This window comes from Phyllobates terribilis, unplaced genomic scaffold, assembly GCF_046119375.1.
Source record: "Phyllobates terribilis strain yellow unplaced genomic scaffold, ASM4611937v1 Scaffold_2__4_contigs__length_985480577, whole genome shotgun sequence".
Lineage (NCBI taxonomy): Eukaryota > Metazoa > Chordata > Amphibia > Anura > Dendrobatidae > Phyllobates > Phyllobates terribilis.
The window spans coordinates 784,921,866-784,946,632 of record NW_027362762.1 but is presented as its reverse complement, the minus strand read 5'-3'; the positions used below and the strand labels follow the sequence as shown (position 1 = coordinate 784,946,632).

Below are 24,767 nucleotides of genomic sequence, written 5' to 3'. Positions count from 1 at the left end.
AGTGACCTGCTCCAGTACACGAGATCTCAGGGAAGTCACATGCACAGAACGATAGTCTGGATCTCAAAATGTCCTCCACACCTTCCAGCACAAGCACTGCCCCAGGAATGATGATTCTTGTGGGAGAGCTTGGGAGGAGTATCAGGTCACTGAGTGAAGAGTGACCCATCAATTAGTGTTGGGAGGATGATAACATGGAAATACAAATTGCATTACATGGATAACATGGAAATACAAATTAATATAAAATTGACAACCCCTTTATGCTATTAATATGACATGTAATATAATATGCTAGTGTCTTAAAATATGACAAGCTCGCAAAATAAAAAATATATTTACTGTACAGTCTAAGCAACATAATGAAGGATAACATGAGATATACTCATGTAATAAGAAATTACTTTTCAAATCCCCTTTTTATTGTGCATCTTTAAATAATTTAACGCTCCACAATGTCCTTTGAGGATAATTAAAGGAATATGATGATGATTATTATTATGCTGCATAAAACAACAGGCCACTGTCACAAGGGAATTGCAAATAAAGAATAGTTCTGCTGATTACAATGTATCCAAACATGTATGACTAATGGTGCAAATGTAATTTTTAATGCCCATACAAAATGACATTTCACTTGAGCACAGAACATTCAATATTTGCTAATTATAATGAGCTGTGCCTTTAGATACTGACACTCCCTGTAAGAGACTGTGGTTTTTCCCTCTTCGCACAGAACATTTGAAGCCAAACAATGTCCTCTAGTGGCATATAAGCACAATAAACTCACAGCTGGAAATAAGGCTTACAAAACAGAACATAAAAAATGTCATATTCATCTGGAACAAAATGGAACATTATCTCAATACTTAGGGACCGAAATATGTCCCACATGCAATTGTGAGGGAAAGGCTGCAATAAATCTGATAAGAAAAAAAAAGTCCCTCGAAGCTTTTGGGCTATTTGAACTGTATATAACAATTTATTTTGTATGATTTTATTCTTGTGTATTTTGTCTTCAGGCACAATTTTCATATACTGCAGCTTTATCTTATTTTTGGGTGTGATGTTTCTGTCACTTTTAGTTTTGCGTGGGTGGTTTTAAAGAATATATGAAACATAAGGCAAAATAGAAATTTAATTTTAAGAAATTCAGTAACTGTACAAAATATATTATTAGTTTGTGCACACTTCAGTATTGAAGCTCCATATACTCCTTGAGTTTGCTTGTGAATGACTTTACTTTGTAATTGGATATGAGCAGATCGATAATTGAATTTGCAGAAAATTTCCTGCAAATTGAGTTTCTGATTTGGCTTTTATCCTAAGTCATATTGCACGACTCGTTAAAGGGTTGATTGTGACTTGTAGAATTGCTACTTCCAATAGGTGGCGCTATAGAGTACAAGTCCTCTTTTTCTCTGAAGAGGCAATTTGCATACAGAACATTTCCTGAAATTCGTAAGGGATGGCCATCTCTAACTCTTTGCAATCTGATTCATAAGGATGGGCAAAATAAATCTCTATCGCCACATCACTCACTGCTGAAGACTCAGAGAGCAGGCTACTGATGGTAGGCATAACCACGCGGGATTCCCCATAATGCCCTGCAGCAATCACATAGATTTACGCAGCCAATCAAGGGGTTTGCCACAGGCACTATATAAGATGATGGCCAGCCAAGTATGTCAAAGCTGCTGATTGGCTGAGATAGATCATGTGACATAATGTAATTCCAAAGATCACATTTTTAAATCCTTCTTTCATATGTAATGTGGATTTAATTCCACTCATATAACTCAATTGAAAGTTATTTTCCCTCTAAGTATATTTGAAAAGACTATTATTGCCAGATCAAATTACTAGTCCTCAAAAAATATTTGTTACTAATTTATCCAACACTAGGACATATAAAGTGTAGTAAGACATAGGCAAGTCCTTTATTATTTGAATTCTAAATTTTAGAGAGAAATCAATATAGATTTTTTTTCTTGGCAGCACATATCTGTATACCAAAACTGTATATGCAATAGAATCTGCTTTTAATCAGTTTACCACCTTGGGATTTTCCGCTTTTGCGTTTTTGTTTTTGTGCTCCCCTTCTTCCCAGAGCCTTAACTTTTTTATTTTTTCATCAATATGGCCATGTGAGAGTTTGTTTTTTACATGACGAGATGTCATTTTAAACAACACCGTCAGTTTTACCATATTGTGTACTGGAAAACAGGAAAAAAAATTAAAGTTTGCTGAAATTGGAAAAATGTGCAATATCATAATTGTTTTTTTTTTTTTTTTTACCATGTTCTCTGAATACTAAAACTGACCTGCCATTATGATTCTCCATGTCATTTCAAGTTCGTAGATACCAAGTATGCATAGGTTCTTTTTTATTTTAAAGGGTGGAAAAAAAAATTGAAGTTTGAAAAAAAAAAAGATGGTGCCATTTTCCAAGACCTGTAGCGTCTATATTTTTCGTTATCTGGGTCTGGGTGAGGGCTTTTTTTTTGCTGGCCCAGCTGCGATTTTATTGATACCATTTTGGGGTAGATAAAATGTTTTGATCGCCTGTTATTGCATTTTATTGCAATGTTGCGGCAACCAAAAAAATGTAATTCTGGTGTTTTTAGTTTTTTCTCGTTACGCCATTAACCGATCAAATTAATTATTATTATATTTTGATAGATCCAGCGTTTCTGAATGCAGCGATGCAAAATATGTGTATTTTTTTATTATAATTTTATTTTGATTGGGGCATATGGGGAGTGATTTGAACTTTTATATATTTTTAATCTTTTTATATTTTTTAAAACTTTTTTTTTACATGCTTCAATTGTCTCCATAGGAGGCTTGAAGCTGCGATCATCTCATCACTTGTGCTACAAATGGCAGGGCTTCAGCCCTGCTATGCATTGCAGAAATGCTCATATGCTATGAGAGCCCGCCACGGGGCAGCGCTCATAGCAGATCGGCAATGACAAATGCAGGGGTCTCTTGCGGACCCTTTGTTGTCATGCTAACCCACCGGCGGCCCGCAAATCATGTGACGTGTGTGCTGATCGGCGCGTCTTATGACTCACTTCCAGCACGGCCATGTTAAATGCCTCTGTCAGAGATTGACAGAAATATTTAACATGTTAACAGCAACGAGTGGATCTCAATTCCACCTGTGGCTGTTAGGGGCACATGACAGCTGATCAGGTCAACTGTCATGTGCCTGAAAAGGTGCGGGCTCCGGCGCTGAGGGGGGAGAGGTGGGAGGGGGGGCAACCTATGATGTATCTATACATCATAGGTCATAAAGGGGTTAAAAATCCAAGATTTTGTGATACTTCAGGAGATGTCTATGCTAAATGTGTCTGTTTGGGCCACCCATTGTGCCTTGTAGCCTGTTAATAGATTTACTAGTATATTACAATTTTGAATTAAATTTTTATCAAGATAATTTTCAGTCATTATTGAAATTCACAGAAAAGTAAAGGTGGATACATTTGTATCTCCTCTTATTTCACTGCAATTTAAGAGATCAATTACTTTCATACTGTACCTGCATTTAAAGATATGGACATCTAAATCCAAATCTCAGGAGCTGTTACTAGCTCAAACTTTATTAAATAAAGGAAGTTCACAATAATAATAGATTCCTTCTAAAGAGAATAACATTGACCAATGGCTTTAAATCTGTAAACTAAAGATCAGAGCAGCAGCCGTTTCCTTTACTGATAGTAAAACTGAAATTTTTCATCAAATCCAATCAATAACAAACTGTCAGTTTTACCATCATTCTGCAAGAAGCTAATTCAAAAGTGATCAATATTGCTGCACTTTCTGTTTTTACTCGTGCCAAGATGGTCACTGCAACAAAACTGAGTAATGACAAAAGTTTTGTAAGTAAAAAGAGGATAATTACTATACATTGATTATCGCCACCTTCTTATGACCTTACCAATATACTGCAATGTTTTATGAAAGATGAATTTCTCTTAAAGAAAAAAAAACAGATAAAAAAAGATAGATATACAAAATATGGCTAATGTTTCAGCAGGTACATAGTGACCTTAATAATTTTTTTCATAATTATAATGCTTTTTTTTTAAATAATGGTATAAACTTTAGCGGACTAGCATGAGGAGATATTGATTACCAGCCTATCTAATGACTTTAGCTTCACTGGTAAACCACAAGGAATATGATTATTGAAAGCTATAAATTTGAATGCTTCCCCCATTAGGCTTGTGAAACATAAGCTGATCCTAAAAGATGCCCACACATGAGATAGCTATTAATTGATGCCATGTTCAAGCTACAACTATCCTTCCCAATTTCCTGTCACATACAGTATATATAATTAAGTTGACCAAGGGTTCATGTGTTTTCAATAGGTAGTGTGAAAAAGCTACTGCCAGATACTTTAGTAACAGCTTAGATTTTCAGAGAACAAAATAATTGGGCTGTTAAACATAAGCTGGCGTTTTTGGGGGAGAGTCGGGAGGCCATCATTTACATTAGATAGTCAGCCTTTCCTACAAATATGTGAGCTTCACCAACTTTAATCTAAATGTATAGTGTCTTTAGATTCATGATTAGGGATGAGCGGACCTGTTGACGTTCGGGTTCTGGTACCCGACCCGAACTTTATTCTAAAGTTTTTTCCGGTACCAGAACTTGAACTAGAACCCAAATGCCATTAAAAACAATGGAGAACCAAACTTTGGGTCTAGGTAAGAAAAAAAATCTCTGTCTCTCATCCGAACTTCCCCCGGATCTCCGGGAAAAGTCCATGTTCAACGTTTAGCACCGGACACTAACTGACCGGTACTAATGCTGAACTTTTACCTTCATATTTGCTCATCACTATTTATGAACTTTAGCAACTTTAATATGACTTTGAATGCTTTTACAAAAACTTGATCATAAGAAACAACTAATTACTTTAAGGTTTTATATATGTATGTGTAATGTTTAGCATTTACTGTTATTAGTAATGATTTTGTTTCCTTCACTCTTAAACGCCATCACTATAAACTGCATTTCTGGAAAAGTAATAATTGTTTATGGATAGAAATTAATCATCTACAGCCAAACAGTGATCAGGAAAATTCTTAACTACAATAACTGAGAGGGTTCAGTCTGAATTGTAAATTAGGATTGTTAGTAATATTTGCAATGTATTTAGTTAACTTATTAAAGAGTCAGACCCTCTTAATAGCTTATGCAAACACCATCTCATTATGGAAAATCATAAATCAAATAAGGACTGAGATACTTCATTATATCTCTGAAAACATTTAAATGTACATGATGGTTATCAATCATATCATATTTCATATACAATAATGTGTTAACTGATTGGATTTTATGAAGCAAAGATAATTAAATATTTAACAGGATAGTAAAAATGTTACGGTGTCTGAGTCAGTGATATTTTTTTTTTCACTCAGCTTGAGTACTTCAGATTTAATTTTACATATGCTATGCTATTGTCCTGTCATCTACTTATAATTAATGATGCCTATTACTGTATATAAAATAAACAACTGTATAGCATTTATAGCAGCTGTTTAAGAAATACTTGGCTGAATAAGTCAAGGAAAAAGAAAAAATATTAAAAAAAATATATGAAATGAAAAATAAAACTATATTATGAAAAAATTGCAGGGATAACATTATGTTTTGCTTTACATCCTTGAGTTGTCACCTTATGCACATAAATACAGCCTTAGTACATGTATCAATCAATAAATCAATCAATCTATCTACCTATCTATCTATCCAAAGTAATCTATCTATCCACAAACAAAACAAAAGAACTGACCAGCACCCCCATACAGAATAAAGTAAATGTAAACATGTGCAAGCTGCTATGAGTGCATAATATACAAGCAAAAGGATACAGCAGCACTCTATAAGAACTAATATGTTTACAAGCATTGACTATACACAAGTCTATGACTGTATGAAAAAATATGGATGCTATATGGAGCCATATTATGGAGTCAGATTTTTAGGAATACGTAGCAATTCTTTAGGCTATGTGCGCATGTTGAGTATTTGGTTGCAGAAATTTCTGCAAGGTTTTTGCATCTCTTGGCAGCAAAAATGCCGCAGAAAAAATATGCGTTTTTGCATGCGTTTTTTGCTGCGTTTTAGTACAGCAATGAATGCTTTTTGGGGCTAAATAAAGATATTTGAAAAAACAAATGTGGAAGAAAGCTTTAACCCTTGGATTACCGTCAGACCTGGGGTGTAAAGGGGACGGTTGCAAACAACTTTATTAAATAATGGAACGCAACCGAATCCGGGGTCCACGATGCAGCCTGGAGGACTGCGGCCGAACACCTTCCGGGTAAGAGTGTAAAACAACCAACTAAAATAACAATCCCTTCCGTGTTACTGCACACTGGAAGGGGAATAGGGATTCACGCTATCTCCGATAACTGCACGAGAGATGTGCGATAAATAATGTATCTGTAGCCCGGTTTACAGCACAGGGACTGCACAACAGGCGCTAGGATGCATGTGTGATACACGCCGGCATATACGTGCTCCAAGCCGGTGTGCTACCGGACTGAGGAGTATCTCTCCTCGTGGCTTACAGGCGGTGCCGGGAATACGGCGTCTGCAGACTGCTCGGGGTGTATGGCGACCCCTTTGTCGGAGCCAGACTATCAGATGAAGCTACCCGCCTGCCTCCATCTAAGGCTGCCTATCCCCTGCTAAACCTGCCTAAAAGAAGCTAAAGCACACGTGGAGCCCAAACCACCAAGCATCCACACAACAACACCATCACAGCTCAATGATCAGAGCGCACCGCCATGTTTGTGGGCGGGCTATTTAAAGATTAAGCCCTGCCCACCGTCGCACTATTGGTGACGTCACCCACGACCAATCAGGCTGTGCCAGGTCACCGGATCAGCTGACTCCCAAACCACCAATCACGGTCCGCCATGTCACAGGCATGCTCAGTGCAGTGAATCCTGGACTTAGGCTGTAGCAGCCCTGTTTCCCTCTGCAACCTACGATTTATGTTGCTAGGAGCAAAGACCGGAGAGACAAATTGTACATCTCGTGCACCTGCTAGGCGTTGGGACTGACGACGATGCTGAGCAGCATCAGCCCTGGCTGGACTGCAATGGGTGACCACAGAAACCACTGATGGTTCTGAATAGAGATGAGCGGTGTTCGACTAGAACTGTTCGCCAATCTCAAATTTGAGCTGTTTTGGGCGGTGTTCGAGTTGTTCGACGAACCCGAACGATTTGCAAAAAATTCGGCTGTTCGAGGTTATGTTCGATAACTGTTCGTGCACCAAAAGCGTGTCCTGCATGTCTGGCGCTATTTAGAGCACCAATCATGCAGGGATTGTCCGCCACTCACTGTAATGCCACAGCCATGGTGGTTGTGGCATTACAGTGATTGCCCAAATCGATGGGAACAGTGCTCACAGTGAAACATGAAAAGCCGGCAATTCAGCAGCGGCATACACCTGTACCCGACAATTTAGAACCGAAAGAATAGAGCTTCACACATAGATTAGATAGATATAAACATGTCAGCCACATATATATGAAGTACAGTGATAGTGTTGCTTACTGTACTTGTCATTTAGCGTAAAGGATTTATCAAAAAAAATAATAGTGTTTTCATGCACCGTCTCTTTAAAAAAGCCGGCCGGCAATTCAGCAGCGGTACCCGACAATTTATAACAGACAGAATAGAGCTTCACACATAGATTAGATAGATAGAAACATGTCAGTCACATATATATGAAGTACAGTGATAGTGTTGGTTACTGTACTTGTCATTTAGTATTAAAATAAAGGATTTATTATTAAAAAAATTGGCGTGGGGTTCCCCTTAATTTTAGGCTCTAGCGGAGGTTAAGCAGACGGCTGGGGCAGATGTTTGAGACCTGGGAAGGGGGTAATACCCACGGAGCTTCCCAGGCTACTAATATCAGCCCCCAGCTGAATACATAGCCTTTACTAGCTATTAAAATGGGGGACCCCCCCAAAAAAATGACGTGGGGTCCCCCCTAATTTAATAGCTAGCAAAGGCTAGGCAGACAGCTAGGGGCTGATATTAATAGCCCAGGAAGGGAGCCATGAATATTGGCCCCCTCCCAGGCTAGAAACACCAGCCGTCAGCCGCCCCAGAAATGGCGCATTCATAGGATGCGCCAATTCTGGCACTTAGCCTCGCTCTTCCACGCTGCCCTGGTGCGGTGGCAGGGGGTAATAGGGTTGGGGTTGATGTCAGCTTATAATGCCAGCTGACATCAAGCCCAGGTTAGTAATGGAGAGGCGTCTATAAGACACCCCCATTACTAACCCCATAGTCAAAGTTAAAAAAAACACAAACACCCAGAATAAAGTCCTTTAATTGAAATAAAGACACAATCCTTTATTGTTCTAAATTAAACCATACTTACCGTCACGCCCATTCCAGCTGAAGCCAACGATCTCCTGCAATAAAAGAAAAATAATAAAGCAACCTCATCCTTACCTTTCCATGGTTCCCACGACAGCTTCAGCTCTGCTACATCGAGATGACAGGCTGGACGGCAGCAGAACGCTGCCATCCAGCCTCTCATCCCGCAGACACTGAGAAGCGCAGGCTTGCTTGCGCTGCTCAGCGTCTCTCTGTGACGACATCCAGATGAGCCGAGTTCATGTCCAATGAACTCGGCTCACCTCATGCACGTCACTGACAGCGTGGGAAAATTCTCACGCTGAAGCGGTGAGTGCAGGAGAATTCTCCCACGCTGTCAGTGACGTGCATAAGGTGAGCTCATGTCCAATGAACTCAGCTCACCTCCTGCACGTCACTGACAGCGTGGGAGAATTCTCCTGCACTCAGCGCTTCAGCGTGAGAATTCTCCCACGCTGAAGCGCTGAGTGCAGGAGAATTTTCCCACGCTGTCAGTGACGTGCATAAGGTGAGCTCATGTCCAATGAACTCAGCTCACCTCCTGCACGTCACTGACAGCGTGGGAGAATTCTCCTGCACTCAGCGCTTCAGTGTGAGAATTCTCCCACGCTGAAGCGCTGAGTGCAGGAGAATTTTCCCACGCTGTCAGTGACGTGCATGAGGTGAGCCGAGTTCATTGGACATTAACTCGGCTCATCTGGATGCCCTCACAGAGAGACACTGTGGAGCGCAAGCAAGCCTGCGCTTCTCAGTGTCTGCGGGATGACAGGCTGGATGGCAGCGTTCTGCTGCGGTCCAGCCTGTCATCTCGATGTAGCAGAGCTGAAGCTGTCATGGGAACCATGGAAAGGTAAGGATGATGTTGCTTTATTATTTTTCTTTTATTTCAGGAGATCGTTGGCTTCAGCTGGAATGGGCGTGATGGTAAGTATGGTTTAATTTAGAACAATAAAGAATTGTGTGTTTATTTCAATTAAAGGACTTTTTTCTGGGTGTTGTGTTTTTTTTAAATACTTTACTAGAAATTCATGGTGGTCATGTCTAATATTGGCGTGACCCCATGAATTTCGGGCTTAGGGCCAGCTGATAATGCCAAGCTGGCCCTAACCCCTTTATTACCCAGTGAGCCACCGCATCAGGGCCCTGGATGAGTTGGGTACAGCGCCAGAAGATGGCGCTTCTATGAACGCGCCATTTTCCGGGGTGGCTGTGGACTGCAATTTGCAGCGGGGGTGGCCCAGAAAGCTTGGGCCTCCCTGCGCTGCGGATTCCAGCCCCCAGCTGCCTAGTTGTACCTGGCTGGACACAAAAACAGGGCGAAGCCCCACGTCAATTTTCTTTAAATTATTTCATGAAATAATTAAGAAAAAAAGGGCTTCCCTATATTGTTGTGTCCGGCCAGGTACAAATAGGCAGCTGGTGGATGGGGGCAGCCCGTTCCTGCCTGCTGCACCTGACTGGACACAAATATAGTGCGAAGCCCCACGTCAATATTTTTTTAATTATTTCATGAATTTCCTGAAATAATTTAAAAAAATTGAAGTGGGGCTTCGCACTATATTTGTGTCCAGCCAGGTACAGCAGGCAGGAACGGGCTGCCCCCAACCACCAGCTGCCTATTTGTACCTGGCCGGACACAACAATATAGGGAAGCCCTTTTTTCTTAATTATTTCATGAATTTCATGAAATAATTAAAAAAAATTGAAGTGGGGCTTCGCACTATATTTGTGTCCAGCCAGGTACAGCAGGCAGGAACGGGCTGCCCCCAACCACCAGCTGCCTATTTGTACCTGGCCGGACACAACAATATAGGGAAGGCCTTTTTTTCTTAATTATTTCATGAAATTCATGAAATAATTAAAAAAAAAGTACGTGGGGCTTCGCCCTATTTTTGTGTCCAGCCAGGTACAACTAGGCAGCTGGGGGCTGGAATCTGCAGCGCAGGGAGGCCCAAGCTTTCTGGGCCCACCCCCCGCTACAAATTGCAGTCCGCAGCCACCCCGGAAAATGGCGCGTTCATAGAAGCGCCATCTTCTGGCGCTGTACCCAACTCATCCAGGGCCCTGGTGCGGTGGCTCACTGGGTAATAAAGGGGTTAGGGCCAGCTTGGTATTATCAGCTGGCCCCAAGCCCAAAATTCATGGGGTCACGCCAGTATTAGACATGACCGCCATGAATTTCTAGTAAACTATTTAAAAAAAACACAACACCCAGAATAAAGTCCTTTAATTGAAATAAAGACACAATTCTTTATTGTTCTAAATTAAACCATACTTACCATCACACCCATTCCAGCTGAAGCCAACGATCTCCTGCAATAAAAGAAAAATAATAAAGCAACCTCATCCTTACCTTTCCATGGTTCCCACGACAGCTTCAGCTCTGCTACATCGAGATGACTGGCTGGACCGCAGCAGAACGCTGCCATCCAGCCTGTCATCCCGCAGACACTGAGAAGCGCAGGCATGCTTGCGCTCCTCACTGTCTCGCTGTGACGGCATCCAGATGAGCCGAGGTCATGTCCAATGAACTCGGCTCACCTCATGCACGTCACTGACAGCGTGGGAAAATTCTCACGCTGAAGTGCTGAGTGCAGGAGAATTCTCCCACGCTGTCAGTGATGTGCATGAGGTGAGCTCATGTCCAATGAACTCAGCTCACCTCCTGCACGTCACTGACAGCGTGGGAAAATTCTCCTGCAATCAGCGCTTCAGCGTGAGAATTTTCCCACGCTGTCAGTGACGTGCATGAGGTGAGCCGAGTTCATTGGACATGAACTCGGCTCATCTGGATGTCGTCACGGAGAGACGCTGAGCAGCGCAAGCAAGCCTGCGCTTCTCAGTGTCTGCGGGATGACAGTCTGGATGGCGGCGTTCTGCTGCGGTCCAGCCTGTCATCTCGATGTAGCAGAGCTGAAGCTGTCGTGGGAACCATGGAAAGGTAAGGATGAGGTTGCTTTATTATTTTTCTTTTATTGCAGGAGATCGTTGGCTTCAGCTGGAATGGGCGTGATGGTAGGTATGGTTTAATTTAGAACAATAAAGGATTGTGTCTTTATTTCAATTAAAGGACTTTATTCTGGGTGTTTGTGTTTTTTTAACTTTGACTATGGGGTTAGTAATGGGGGTGTCTTATAGACGCCTCTCCATTACTAACCTGGGCTTGATGTCAGCTGGCATTATAAGCTGACATCAACCCCAACCCTATTACCCCCTGCCACCGCACCAGGGCAGCGTGGAAGAGCGAGGCTAAGTGCCAGAATTGGCGCATCCTATGAATGCGCCATTTCTGGGGCGGCTGACGGCTGGTGTTTCTAGCCTGGGAGGGGGCCAATATTCATGGCTCCCTTCCTGGGCTATTAATATCAGCCCCCAGCTGTCTGCCTAGCCTTTGCTAGCTATTAAATTAGGGGGGACCCCACGTCATTTTTTTGGGGGGGTCCCCCATTTTAATAGCTAGTAAAGGCTATGTATTCAGCTGGGGGCTGATATTAGTAGTCTGGGAAGCTCCGTGGGTATTACCCCCTTCCCAGGCTTCAAACATCTGCCCCAGCCGTCTGCTTAACCTCCGCTAGAGCCTAAAATTAAGGGGAACCCCACGCCAATTTTTTTAATAATAAATCCTTTATTTTAATACTAAATGACAAGTACAGTAACCAACACTATCACTGTACTTCATATATATGTGACTGACATGTTTCTATCTATCTAATCTATGTGTGATGCTCTATCTTTCTGTTCTAAATTGTCGGGTACCGCTGCTGAATTGCCGGCCGGCTTTTTTAAAGAGACAGTGCATGAAAACACTATTATTTTTTTAAATAAATCCTTTACACTAAATGACAAGTACAGTAAGCAACACTATCACTGTACTTATTATATATGTGACTGACATGTTTCTATCTATCTAATCTATGTGTGAAGCTCTATTCTTTCTGTTCTAAATTGTCGGGTACAGATGCTGAATTGCCGGCCGGCTTTTTTAAAGAGACGGTGCATGAAAACACTAATATTTTTTTTAATAAATCCTTTACACTAAATGACAAATGCAGTAACCAACACTGTCACTGTGCTTCTTATATGTGTGACTGACATGTTTCTATCTATCTAATCTATGTGTGATGCTCTATTCCTTCTTGTCTAAATTGTCGGGTACCGGTGTATGCCGCTGCTGAATTTGCCGGCCGGCTTTTTTAAACAGAGTGTCTTCTGAGCAGTTTGTCAGCTTTTGGACACCTTTGCAGGTGTTTTCTATGTGTTTCTGTGTGTTTTTGTTTGCCTGCCATTGGTTTTAACGGTGTTCGACGGTGTTCTAAGGTGTTCGACGAACAGTTCGACGAACAGTTCCTCGAACATCCCGGTGTTCGACGAACCGAACCGAACCCGAACACTACGGGGGTGGCTCAACACTAGTTCTGAACCCATTTTGAATCCAGCAAACGCCCAATGCCTAACATGGGGTGAGTATATTGGTTAATTTAAATGCTTAAAGAACGTGTCTGTTTTATTTCAAATAAAGTGTTTTATTCTTGGTGTGTGCTTCTTTAACTCTTTACTTACAGGTTAAGTAATGAGGGTGTCTGGCTGACACCTCTTCATCACTAAGCCTAGAGATTTAGTGTAAGTGACACCTAATCCCATTACCCCTAATCCTATTCAAACATGAAGTGCCATTTCTGGGGCACCTGATGGCTGCTATTTTAGTCTAGGAAGAAGCTATTAGTTCAATATGTTCCCTGGCTATTAATAACAGCTTACTGATATTTGGCTAGCCTTTTGGTACTTCCCAATGATCACCAACCAGCAGCACTTTGGACGCAGCATATTTTTGCTGCATCCACAATGCTGTGTTCTAATGCAGAACTTGTTTTGTCAGTACATGTGGATCCACCACATGTAATGACATTTGAATCGGTCAAAATCTGCAGCAGAGACTTGCATCTTCACTACAGAAATGGACAAGCTGCGGGTGAGTGCATGCAGCATCAAAAACAAGCACAGTGTGCATGGAATTTCTTTTAAATTAAATAAAATGAAGAATTAAATTAAAAAATGACATGGGCTCCAGCGTCATTTTCATAACCAGCAGAGAGAAATCTGGCTGCTGGGGGCTGATATTACTAGCCAGGGAAGGGGCCATTACCAAAAATATTCCCTGACTATTAATAACAGCCTACAGCTGTTTGCTTAGCATTTATTGGCTCGATTACAGGGGGACACCAGAAAAAAAATGATATAGCCTCTCCTTATAAAATCTAACCAGCAAAGGCAAAACAAACAGCAGTGAGCTGATATTAATAGCCAGTAAATGGGCCACCCACCCCCCGAAGCTAATATTATCCGCCCTCAACGGCCCCAGAAATGGTTTATCCATATAATGCGCCAAATCTGGAGCTTAGCCTCTTTCTTCCCACTTGCCCTGGTGTGGTAGCAAGTGGGGTAATAGGGTTGGTGTTCATGTCAGCCTTGTATTGGCAGCTGAAATGAAGCCCAGGTTAGTAATGGAGGCATCTATAAGATGCCTTTTACTAACCCCATAATAAAAGTTTTGAAATAAACACATGGACTAGAAAAAAACTTTATTTGAAATAAAAGTCCACATGGTTTTAATCATTTATTTAAAAATAAAAAACACAGTATACTCACCTAATGCCTAATCTGCTGAAGCCATTGTCCCCTGTACAAAAAATAGAAAATAATAAACAACAAAAATATTCACCTAACGCCTAATCCGCTATAGCCATTGTCACCTGTAAAAAATAGAAAATAATAAACAACATAAGTACTCACCTAACACCTAATCCACTAAAGTCATTGTCCCCTGTAAAAAAGTAGAAAAATCCGAAGATAACTCGGGCCATCATAACAACATTTTGAATTTTTTTCACCAATAAATAAAGAAAAAAACTGGACAAGTTTAAAATTGCCATAATCATACTAAAGAGGAGAATCATATTGCCTGGCCCTTTGTACCATACAATATAAGCTGTAAAATCAATTTATAAAAACAATGTCAGGATTGCTGTTTTTATCTTCACAATTTCCCCATTCTTGGAATATTTTTCCCATTTTCCAATACACTATGTGGTAAAATGAATAGTTCAATCAAAAGCGCAAGTCATTCCACAAAAATATAGCCCACATACTGTATGTCTATGTGGACAGAAAAATCAAAATGTTTTATCGCTTGGAAGAAGGGTAGGAAAAAAAGTGAAAATGAAAAAACAGAAATTGACAATGTTGGGAAGGTATACACCTATAAAGATATCACTAAAAAAGTGAGATCAATCCCCAATATAATAATAAACCGAAAAAACAGTAAGTCTGCAGTCACTCAGCCATTGAAAGCCACCTTGCTCCATACATTTGTATGGAGCGAGGCCATTCCCCGTCTAGTGACATGGACAGCCAGTAGGCACATCCGACTAGAAGACTTGGCCTCGCTCAATATAAGTGTGTGGAGAGCGAGGCCACGCCCACTGGCCAGGGGTATGTATACCGCATAAATACCCTCCGGTCTCAGGTCTTATACCGGCGAATCTCCGAAGCTTACAGTGCCTGCGCTGGGGAGATTCATAACACAGAGTGACTGCAAACTTATCACTTTTGACCGGACAACCCCTTTAATATAATAATTGGTCTCGTGGGACTTTTTCTGTATTTGGGGAAAATAAACATCTTAACTAATATGTTTTTATAATTCTATTTCTTAAAGTTTCGTAATAGCACACAGATGTCTAAATCTTGTCCATTAATATCTGACTGGGGGAACTTGATTAAAAAGATCAATGTTTATGAAACAGCTGTATAGAAAGATGACCAATATAGAAAGAAACTTGACTCTGTAATGGGTCTTTGGAAAGACTCAGGGTAGAAAATGAAAAACAAAAGTTAATATATTCACACCCCTATTTTTTCTCACTCTCTTCCTCTGTCCTCTTTCTTCTGCCCATCCCCTCTCCGCAAATTTGAAATGTTGGAAGAGATAGGGTTGGTGGGTGGTGGATCTTGATTATAACCGATGTATTATCTTAGAAGGCTTATTAAAAATGGTGATGCTTACTGGCACTGATCAAACTTAAATTTAGGTCAGAGGGAATATATGAAAGAAGAAATAGAAAAATTTCCAAAATAAATAATAAATATGAAATAAACATAACGTATTACAAGTAAAAAATAAACAAAAAAAGAACAGAACAATAAAAAGATAACTATATTTAAAAAAGCACTTTCTTTTAAAGGAAATCTCCAGCATCTTGCCAAGATATAATCCTGGTTATGTTTTAATCTTACTAGGCCCCACAATATAATGATGATGAAAAGTGATGCACGTCTTGACATCACATGAAGCCTAGTGACTAAGCCTCACTCAATATCATGATGTCATGGAAACTGGTGGGTGTCAGAAGAGCCTGGGATGCCGAGCCAAGGTTCTAAGGTGTAGAAGTGAAAACCAGCAGCCAAGGAGAATTAGGCTGGATGCCAGACAAGGGAACCTCAATTTGCTCATTTCTAGATGTAACTAAAAGTAAAAAAAAAATAATCAGATACATTATTATCAGCCAATCTCTCACACTGCGTATTAGACAATCATAAAGTCTCTACGGTTCTGTGTAATCTATAAGAACCCTGTGGAAAAAAGGGTGAGAGAAGCAGAACATCAGCTTTAACCCATATGCATTTTAAGCCTGAAAAGGTTACTCCAAACAAAAATATCTTCCCATTGCTTTACAGAAACATTGATGTAAACTGAACTACCATTATCATTGCTTGAAGAAAACTCAAAATCAATGGGGTACAATGCCATGGTCTAATCTGTTTGATTACTGGTGAGTTAGTAATTCATAGACCTCAACAGATACAGTACATTCCAATTTATCAATTACATGTGTGCAAGGACTGGTAACATTACATGCTTGCTCCGATATTAGCTAGTAATTATGTATCCTTCTTTTACTTTAAGAAGCTTTCTATAAAGGACTACTTTGCATTATCTGGTATTAAAAAACAGACATTTTAGTGACTTGATAGAATTTAAAGGCAGCGGAAATGTATTCTTCAATGGGGATATAAGGAAATGTTATTTATTGTTGTGGAAAGAAGTCTTTAATCTTCCATTTAGTGAATGCTGGAGAAAGTGGAAAGCTCAGAACAGAGGGTAAAAGCAACAACTTGGAATGTGCTACTGTTCATTTATCTAATTTATTACTGTGATCAATGTCTGCTTTCTAGAATTCTTTAAGATTAGGTAAAGGAAGCAATTTATATGTTTATTCTTCTTTTGTTTCTCTCCAACAGGCAGCTCAGCTAATTTAACCTGCAAAGCCTTCTTTGGCTACAGTGGTGAAGTCAGCCCATTAATTTACTGGATGAAAGGAGAAAAATTTATTGAAGATTTGGATGAGAAGAGAGTCAGAGAGAGTGATATCAGGTAATATAAAGCAAAGTGATTTTTCTTTATAAAGTGAGAAAAAAGAATACTTCATAAATAATGTGATCCTGTATCAATATTTGGTTGTGGCTCGCCCACATTATGTTACATTATTTTTCAAGAGATATCACAAACAAGAAAAAGGACAAAACATAAAGTTTTGTTGTATACTTTAACTGAGCAGAGAATTCAAGTGACTATTAAAAGATCTTAAAGGGAGTCTGTCACCACATTTGATCTATCTAACCTATTTATTTGGGCATAGAGATAATAGACTGATGAAAAAAGAAATACCTGTATGGCTCATATCAGATGCTTTGTTGTGAAAAAATCATTCTTTTCCCTTCACCCATGACAGCACACCTAATAGAGGGATCCGCCCACCAAGGACAAGAAACCTACTGATATCAAAGGGTGTCACCTCTCCCCCACATCAGTTGGTTTCCTGTCCTTGATGGGAACCTACTGCTGGAAGCGAGCAGTGAAGGAGAAAGGAAGAAAACTCTCTTACCCAGGCCTGTCACGTTGTCGGAAGATCAGGCTGTATGCCTGTAGCGCCGGCCTTCAGGTCCCTGGAGGCGCCATCCGGTGGTTCAAGGGGGGCTCAGTTGTATGTAAGGGCAGCGGTGACAAAATGCTTTGCATTTCTCCTGCTTTCACTCCTCCCTGGTCTGTAAGTGCATGCTGGAGGCAGTGGAGGCACGCAGAAAGTGACTGCAGGCTCCACTGACATCACGGCCAGTGCAAAGAACTCTGGGATTGGGTGTGCCCGAATGATGTCAGAGGGGGCGTTCTGGGAAACATGGAAGCTCCCTACTAGTGTTGAGCCACCCCCGTAGTGTTCGAGTTCGGTTCGGTTCGTCGAACACCCGTGTATTCGCCGAACTGTTCGTCGAACTGTTCATCGAACACCTTCGAACACCGGTAAAACCAATGGCAGGCAAACAAAAACACATAGAAACACATAGAAAACACCTTCAAAGGTGTCCAAAAGCTGACAAACTGCTCAGAAGACACAACTAACACATGGAAAAGTGACAAGTACATATAGTCATGCGAAAAGAAAAGAGGTGGAGGAGTAAAAGGAGGGGGAGACACAAATATAGGCATGTCATGCCCTTCTAGAATCCAAAAAGTGAGAAGCCGACATGTTCAGTCCGCTCCTGCCCGTGCCACCTCCGTGTCGCCGGGTTTGTGCCAGAGCCGCGGTGAACCCTGACGGCCAGCCCCCCTCTCCCAATACTGGTGCCTGTCCGCTGGTGGGTCGAGCGAGCCCCCCTGTGGTGGAGGCAGCTCTAAGCTTTTTAATTTAAATTGTCTCTCTAATTTGAATGAATACACTTTAAATCCATTTATAAGGATCTATTGGAGGGCAAGTCTCATGCCAGCAGCCACGTAATTCCAGCTCCAGTAGCGTCCACTAAAGCTGCTGCAGTTAAAAAGCTTTTATAAGGATCGAGCTCGGCTGTCCACCGCAAGGCATCCTACTGCCAGTCCCAGCCCCTATGCCTTGGGGTGCCTCCTGATGCTCTTCACTGAGTATCCCGTGGTCCCGAAGCATTTCCTTTGAAAAAATTAAGTGTCCAAACTACAGGTGGTGTAGCTTGCTTAACAGCCGGGATAATCCGCTGACTAGCAGACACTGCTACTAGGCACAAAGTATTTCCTGAGCTAGATGCAGTTAAAAATTTGTAATTAGATACTCTCGTTGGATGCTGAGAAAGCATTCCATAGAGTCTCCTGGCACGCCATATATGATTCTCTTAAAAAGCTTGGGGTAGGGGTCTAGGGGACCCTTTTATAGCCAAAATCACGGCCCTGTATCACAATACGTCACCTAGGCTGAAGATAAATGGAACTGTAGCACCCTGAGGGCTCGGTTGCTACAGAGGTATTGCACCTCACCCAGAGGTGTGATATCTCACTCTCAGGTAAGGATGGAGTGTGGATCAGGACCCGACACCTGCATGCATTACACCACATTGCCGTGGGGCAGGGCGACCAATATGCCTCTGAGATGGGCACGACAGTCCCTGTCCCTGGCTGGAGTGGAGGGAGGGAACACTGAGGAAGGGGAACCCTGTAGTGCAGGAGCAGGGAGGAAGCAGTTCCTGGGTGCATTGAGAAGGGAGTATAAAAGGTGGGCACCATCTTAGTTCAGTGCAGAGAAGTCTGAGCAGAAGTGGCAGGGAGCAGGGGCTCTGCATGAGCTCTGCTCTGGAGGCGGGCCTAGTAACAGAGGCCCAGGCCTGGAAGAGGGAGAAGGAAGGAAGAGGAGCGGAGAAGGCTCCAGGAATGAGGAATGAAGGGATCCCAGGGGTGCGGAAGGGCGAGTCGCCACCGCAAGCCCGAATCCACCTGCGTGGAGGGGTCAGGCCAAAGGGGGAGACAGGTCCCCGAAACTAGTGGAGGCAGGAAACGACCCTCAGCTAGAAACCGGAGGCTCTGACATTTTATGTGGCGCAGCCCCTCGCTACACCCGCTAGGAAGGCACCACATAGGGTCAGGGAAACTGGCGCCAAGTTTACCAAGAGGAGGCCCGAGGCAGCCGGACAGAAGGGTTGGTAAGAAAGGCCAGACAAAGGACACACAAAGGGGGTCCTGTGAAGTGCTCCAAAGTTATCTGGGAGTTGTCTGAGCCCCTCACCTGGTGAGCACAGTACGACATGGGCAGCCGTTACCTGCAGACGTGGTCTGGATAATAAGAACTGTGAGTAAAAGCCCTGGACTGCATCACTGACTCCGTGTCGTTACTGCTGCTGCCCTGCACCATCACCCCCATACTCCGCATACACTGCCCTGAGGCTATACTCCTCCCGTGGGGAGTTATGCTATGCTCTGCTGCACCCACAACACCAGCCTCAGCGGTCTTCCCTGCAGCGGTGGTTCACTCTGACCGCAATCCACGGGTGGCGTAGTCGGACATTTAAACATCAAAACCACATAAATAGTTCCGCCACTGGTTTGACCACCCTGAGCCACGGAACCGGGTCGCCGCCACGAAGACTACAACCACCAGCATCCACCAAAAAGGGTCCGGCTCCGGGTGTCTCAAGGCCCAGGGGGTGCATCAGAACATTTTCATCACCTTTCACGATCACCAATGGGACAAGGCAGGGATGTCCTCTGTCCCCTCTCTTATACATCCTAGTGACGGAGCACCTGCTCTCATCAATTCGCCATAACCCCAATATTAGGTGGATTGAGGTGGGAGGCACCGAGTACAAGTGCTCTCTATTTGCTGATGATGTCCTAGTATATATCACTCAATCACATATATCCATCCATGCTGTTATGGCTGAAATAGATCACTTTGTTACATGGTCAAATTGTAAAATCAATGCAGCGAAGTCTGAGGCCCTCGATGTCTCCCTCCCCAAATCCATATAGGATTCCATCCAGTCCAACTTTCCCTTTGCCTGGCCCTCACAGGGTATCAAATACTTAGGAATTCCTATTCATAGAGACCTCTCCCATCTATATTATCTTAATTTTGGGCCCTTTATTGAACAAGTCCATACAGACCACGGTTGGCAAGTTAGAACTGTAAGATTCACTACGTGAACCACTGGTGTTTTGTGGAAAAGCACATGTACACTGTGTTCCAAATTATTATGCAAAAAGTGTTTAGGAGTGATAAGGGAAGAATTTGTTTGTTTGTCAGTTAAACTCATTGATGTTGATGTGTGTCAGGGCTCTTTATATCACTGTAAGCAATTGCAGACACCTGTGCTAATTAGTTTGGCAGGTGTGTCCAATGAAAGGCAAGACTACTTAAGAAGGCTGTCTCACATTATTAAGCAGCCTACATTTTCTGCCAAAATGGGAAAGAAAAAGGATGTGTCGGCTGCTGAGAAGCAACAAATTGTGGAGTGTTTAGGTCAAGGCATGACTACAATCAACATTGTGCGATGATCAGGATGAAGTGTCTTGGCAATCAAGAAGTATGTAGCTGATTCACAGTACACACGTGTGCGTGCTTATAAGGGCAAATTGAGGACTCTTTCCTACAGGCAATTACGTCAGGTTAAAAGAGCAGCGGCAAAAAAGCCTTGTCATAGCAGCAGACAAGTTTTTGAAGCTGCTGCTGCCTCCAACGTCCCCCGAACAACAAGATGCAGGGTCCTTCAGAGGTTTGCAGCTGTGCATACGCCATCCTGTCGACCTCCTCTATCCACTTCACACAAGCAGAAACGGCTCCAGTGGGCTAAACATTACATGAAGACTGATTTCAAAACTGTTTTGTTCACGGATGAGTGCCGTGCAGTGCTCGATGGTCCAGATGGATGGAGTGGAGGATGGCTGGTTGATGGACACCCCACGCAAACACGGCTACAGCGCCAACAAGGAGGAGGTGGAGTAATGTTTTGGGCTGGAATCATGGGGAGAGAGATTGTCGGCCCCTTTAGGATCCCTGAAGGCGCTAAATATGAACTCCATAACATATGTGGATTTTCTCAAACAGCACTTCCTGCCATGGTTCAAGAAGAAGAACCGTGAATTTCACAGCAAGATCATTTTTTTGCATGATAATGCACCATCTCATGCTGCACATAAAACATCTGCATCTCTGGCTGATATGGGCATAAAAGGGGACAAACTTATGGTGTGACCCCCATGCTCCCCTGACCTCTACCCCATTCAGAACCTCTGGAGCATCATCAAAAGGAGTGTCTATGATGGCGGGAGGCAGTTCACATCTAAGCAACACCTCTGGGAGGGTATTCTGTCCTCATGCAAAACAATTGAAGCAGAAACCATCCAAAACCTGACAAATTCAATGGACGAGAGAGTTCAGAAGCTCCTTTCGAACAAGGGGTCCTATGTGAAAATGTAACATCACCTAGAATAAAGTTTTGAGTTGAAAACTGTTTGATTTCAGTTTCTAATAACCTGCTAATGCTTATAATTTCAAAAATGACCATTTTTTTGGTCTTTATTAAAATGAAAAGGTTGATCGAAAAGTTTGGGGGATCTAAGAGTGTGGCAACCCAGTAGTCATGATTACTTCGAATTCTGACAATATGAGGGTCATGTTGCAGGTAGTGCAGCAAGAAGGCACTTATGTGTCTTGCGCATCTCGGAGCCCCAAAATTATTTTCCGGGCTAGATGCAGCTAAAAATTATTATTAATTTTAAATCTGGTGGAGCTTAGTATAGATGGCCTAATAGGATCAGTGCTGCACACTGCTACAAAGCCCAAATTATTTTCCAGCCAAGATACAGATAAACATGATTAGTAATTTTAAATCTGGTGGAGCTTATTATAGATAGCCTAATAGAATCAGTGCTGCACACTGCTACAAAGCCCAAATTATTTTCCAGCCAAGATACAGATAAACATGATTAGTAATTTGAAAGCTTAAAACGGTTGGTAGGGTGATTTTAACCAATCGTCAAGCTTTTACTCTCCCCAGGATGACACAGGGGTAGAAAAGTCATTTCGGATCCATGATTTGTTCATCTTTATGAACGTGAGTCTGTCTACATTATCAGTGGAGAGCCGCGTGCACTTATCTGTCAGCACACCACCAGCAGCGCTGAACACACGTTCAGACAGAATGCTGGCTGCGGGGCATGACAAGATCTCCAAGGCGTAAGTGGCTAGCTCCGGCCATTTATCCAGATTGGAAGCCCAAAAAGAGCAAGGGTCCAGTGACACAGTCATGGCTTCAATGTTTACTTGGAGATACTCCTGTACCATCGTCTCTAGGCGTTGACTATGTGTCAGACTTCTTGTCTCCTGTGGCCTTGCAAAGGATGGGCTAAAAAAGTGGTGAAAAGATTCCGCAAAATTGATGTTACCAGCAGATACTGTGGTTCTGTTACGGTTTGAGTGCTGAACACTTGACGGTCCCACGGTTGGCAAGTTGGAACTGTGAGATTCACTACGTGCACCTCTGGTGTTTTGTGGAAAAGCACATGTAAGATTCTGCAACAGTCTCTGCTGATACTCCTGCATGCGTGCATCCCTTTCTATGGCAGGAATAATTTCTGCAAATTTACTTTTGTACCGGGGATCTAACAATCTGGCAACCCAGTAGTCAGGATTATTTCTAATTCTCACAATTCGAGAGTCATGTTGCAGGTAGTGCAGCAAGAAGGCACTCATGTGTGTTGCGCATCCAGGAGCACCAAGTCCCTGTTGTGTTGGTGACGAGGTAACAATCATGCTTCCTTCCTCTGTCCTCTCCCCCCAACCTTGCACAACAGAAATGTGATCAAGGTCTCCCTCATCTGATGAGTCTTCCATCAGTTCGTCCTCCACTTCTTCCTGGGCTCCTGCACCGTCCTCACTAGTTTGGCTGCTACCATGCGCCCTGGTAAAACCATCTCCCCCACCCTCACATGCCTGCCGCCTTGGTGCTGCCGACCGTCTGGACCTTGCAGATGTTAGCCCTTCCGCATACAACTCCTCCTCCTCTACTTCCTCCACCTCCTCTTGTGCCACCACCTGACTCCGAATTCTGTTTAACATGTGCTCCAGCATGTAAATCACCGGAATAGTCATGCTGATAATGGCATCGTCAGCACTAAACATCTTCGTCGCCATTTCAAAACTGTGCAGAAGGGTGCATAGGTCCCTGATCTGAGACCACTCCTCCAGCGTGATTTGCCCCACCTCTGGATCTCGGTGGCCCAGGCTATACGTCAGAACGTATTTCACCAGGGCTTGTCGGTGCTGCCACAGTCGCTGCAACATGTGCAGAGTTGAATTCCACCGGGTAGGCACATCGCATTTTAGCCGGTGAAGTGGCAGGCCCAACGACTTCTGTAGAGATGTAAGTCGCTGAGCTGCGGGATGCGAACGGCGGAAGTGAGCACATAGCGACCGTGCCCTCTGCAGAAGGCCATCTAGTCTGGGATAGTGGGCTAAAAATTGCTGGACAACCAGGTTCAACACGTGAGCCATACAAGGCACGTGAGTGATATTGCCCCGGCGAAGGGCCGCACCCGGGTTTGCAGCATTGTCGCACACGGCCTTCCCTGGTTTCAGGTCCAGTGGAGACAACCATTCATGAAATTGGTTCTCCAGAGCTGACCACAACTCCTCAGCTGTGTGACTCACATTTCCCAGACATTTCAAAGTAAAAACTGCCTGATGACGTTGAGCCCTACTGCCAGCATAGTAAGGAGGTGTGCAGGATCCCTTCTGCGCAGTTAGAAAGCTTGTGGCATGACCAGACAGGCTTTGGGTGCAGGTGAAAGACCGAGAGAAGGTTGAGGAGGCAGAAGCAGTGGAGGAACTTTGACATAAAGAGGATTGACACACAACTCGTGGGGACGGCAAGACTTGGACAGCAGCCCCTTGTCCTGCTGTCACCATAGTTACCCAGTGCCCAGTCAGCGACATGTAACGCCCCTGTCCATGCCTACTCGTCCAAGTGTCTGTGGTGAAATGCACCCTGTCACACACAGAGTTTCTCAAAGAAGCGGTGATGTTGTGTGCGACATGCTGGTGGAGCGCAGGCACACCTTTCTTTGAGAAGTAGTGCCGACTGGGCATCTGGTACTGGGGCACTGCGACGGACATAAGGTCTCGAAAATCCTCTGTGTCCACCAGGCGGAAAGGCAGCATTTCTGTAGCCAAGAGCTTGCAGATGGTGAAATTCAACCTCTTAGCTTTCTCATGGCTAGGAGGAAATGGTCTTTTACTTGTCCACATCTGAGGGACCGAGGGCTGGCTATTGTGCTTAGACGGGGTTGATAAGGGTTTCCCCGGCAAACTGCCGGTCTGTGAGGAAGATGCAGGCGAACATGTTAGGTTGCCTTGATCCAAAGTTGGTGCTATCGATGTCGAACAGCGCTCAACAACAGCTGGTGTTACCACCTCCAAAGAAAATGATGACCTGCCAATCATGCTGGCTGTTGCGGGTAAAGAGGTGGCAGGTCTGCGCCAGAAAACAGG

General features: G+C 43.0%; 1 protein-coding gene across 1 annotated transcript in view; it reads left to right on the top strand.

The window, feature by feature from the left end:
• The window catches only part of IL1RAPL1 (interleukin 1 receptor accessory protein like 1), a 2,084,623-nt gene that overhangs the window by 1,930,660 nt on the left and 129,196 nt on the right, over positions 1 to 24,767 (top strand). The window contains exon 7 of the mRNA XM_073667404.1: positions 16,726 to 16,858. Coding sequence (XP_073523505.1) covers positions 16,726 to 16,858 — 133 coding nt within the window. The remainder of the gene's footprint in view (positions 1 to 16,725; positions 16,859 to 24,767) is intronic.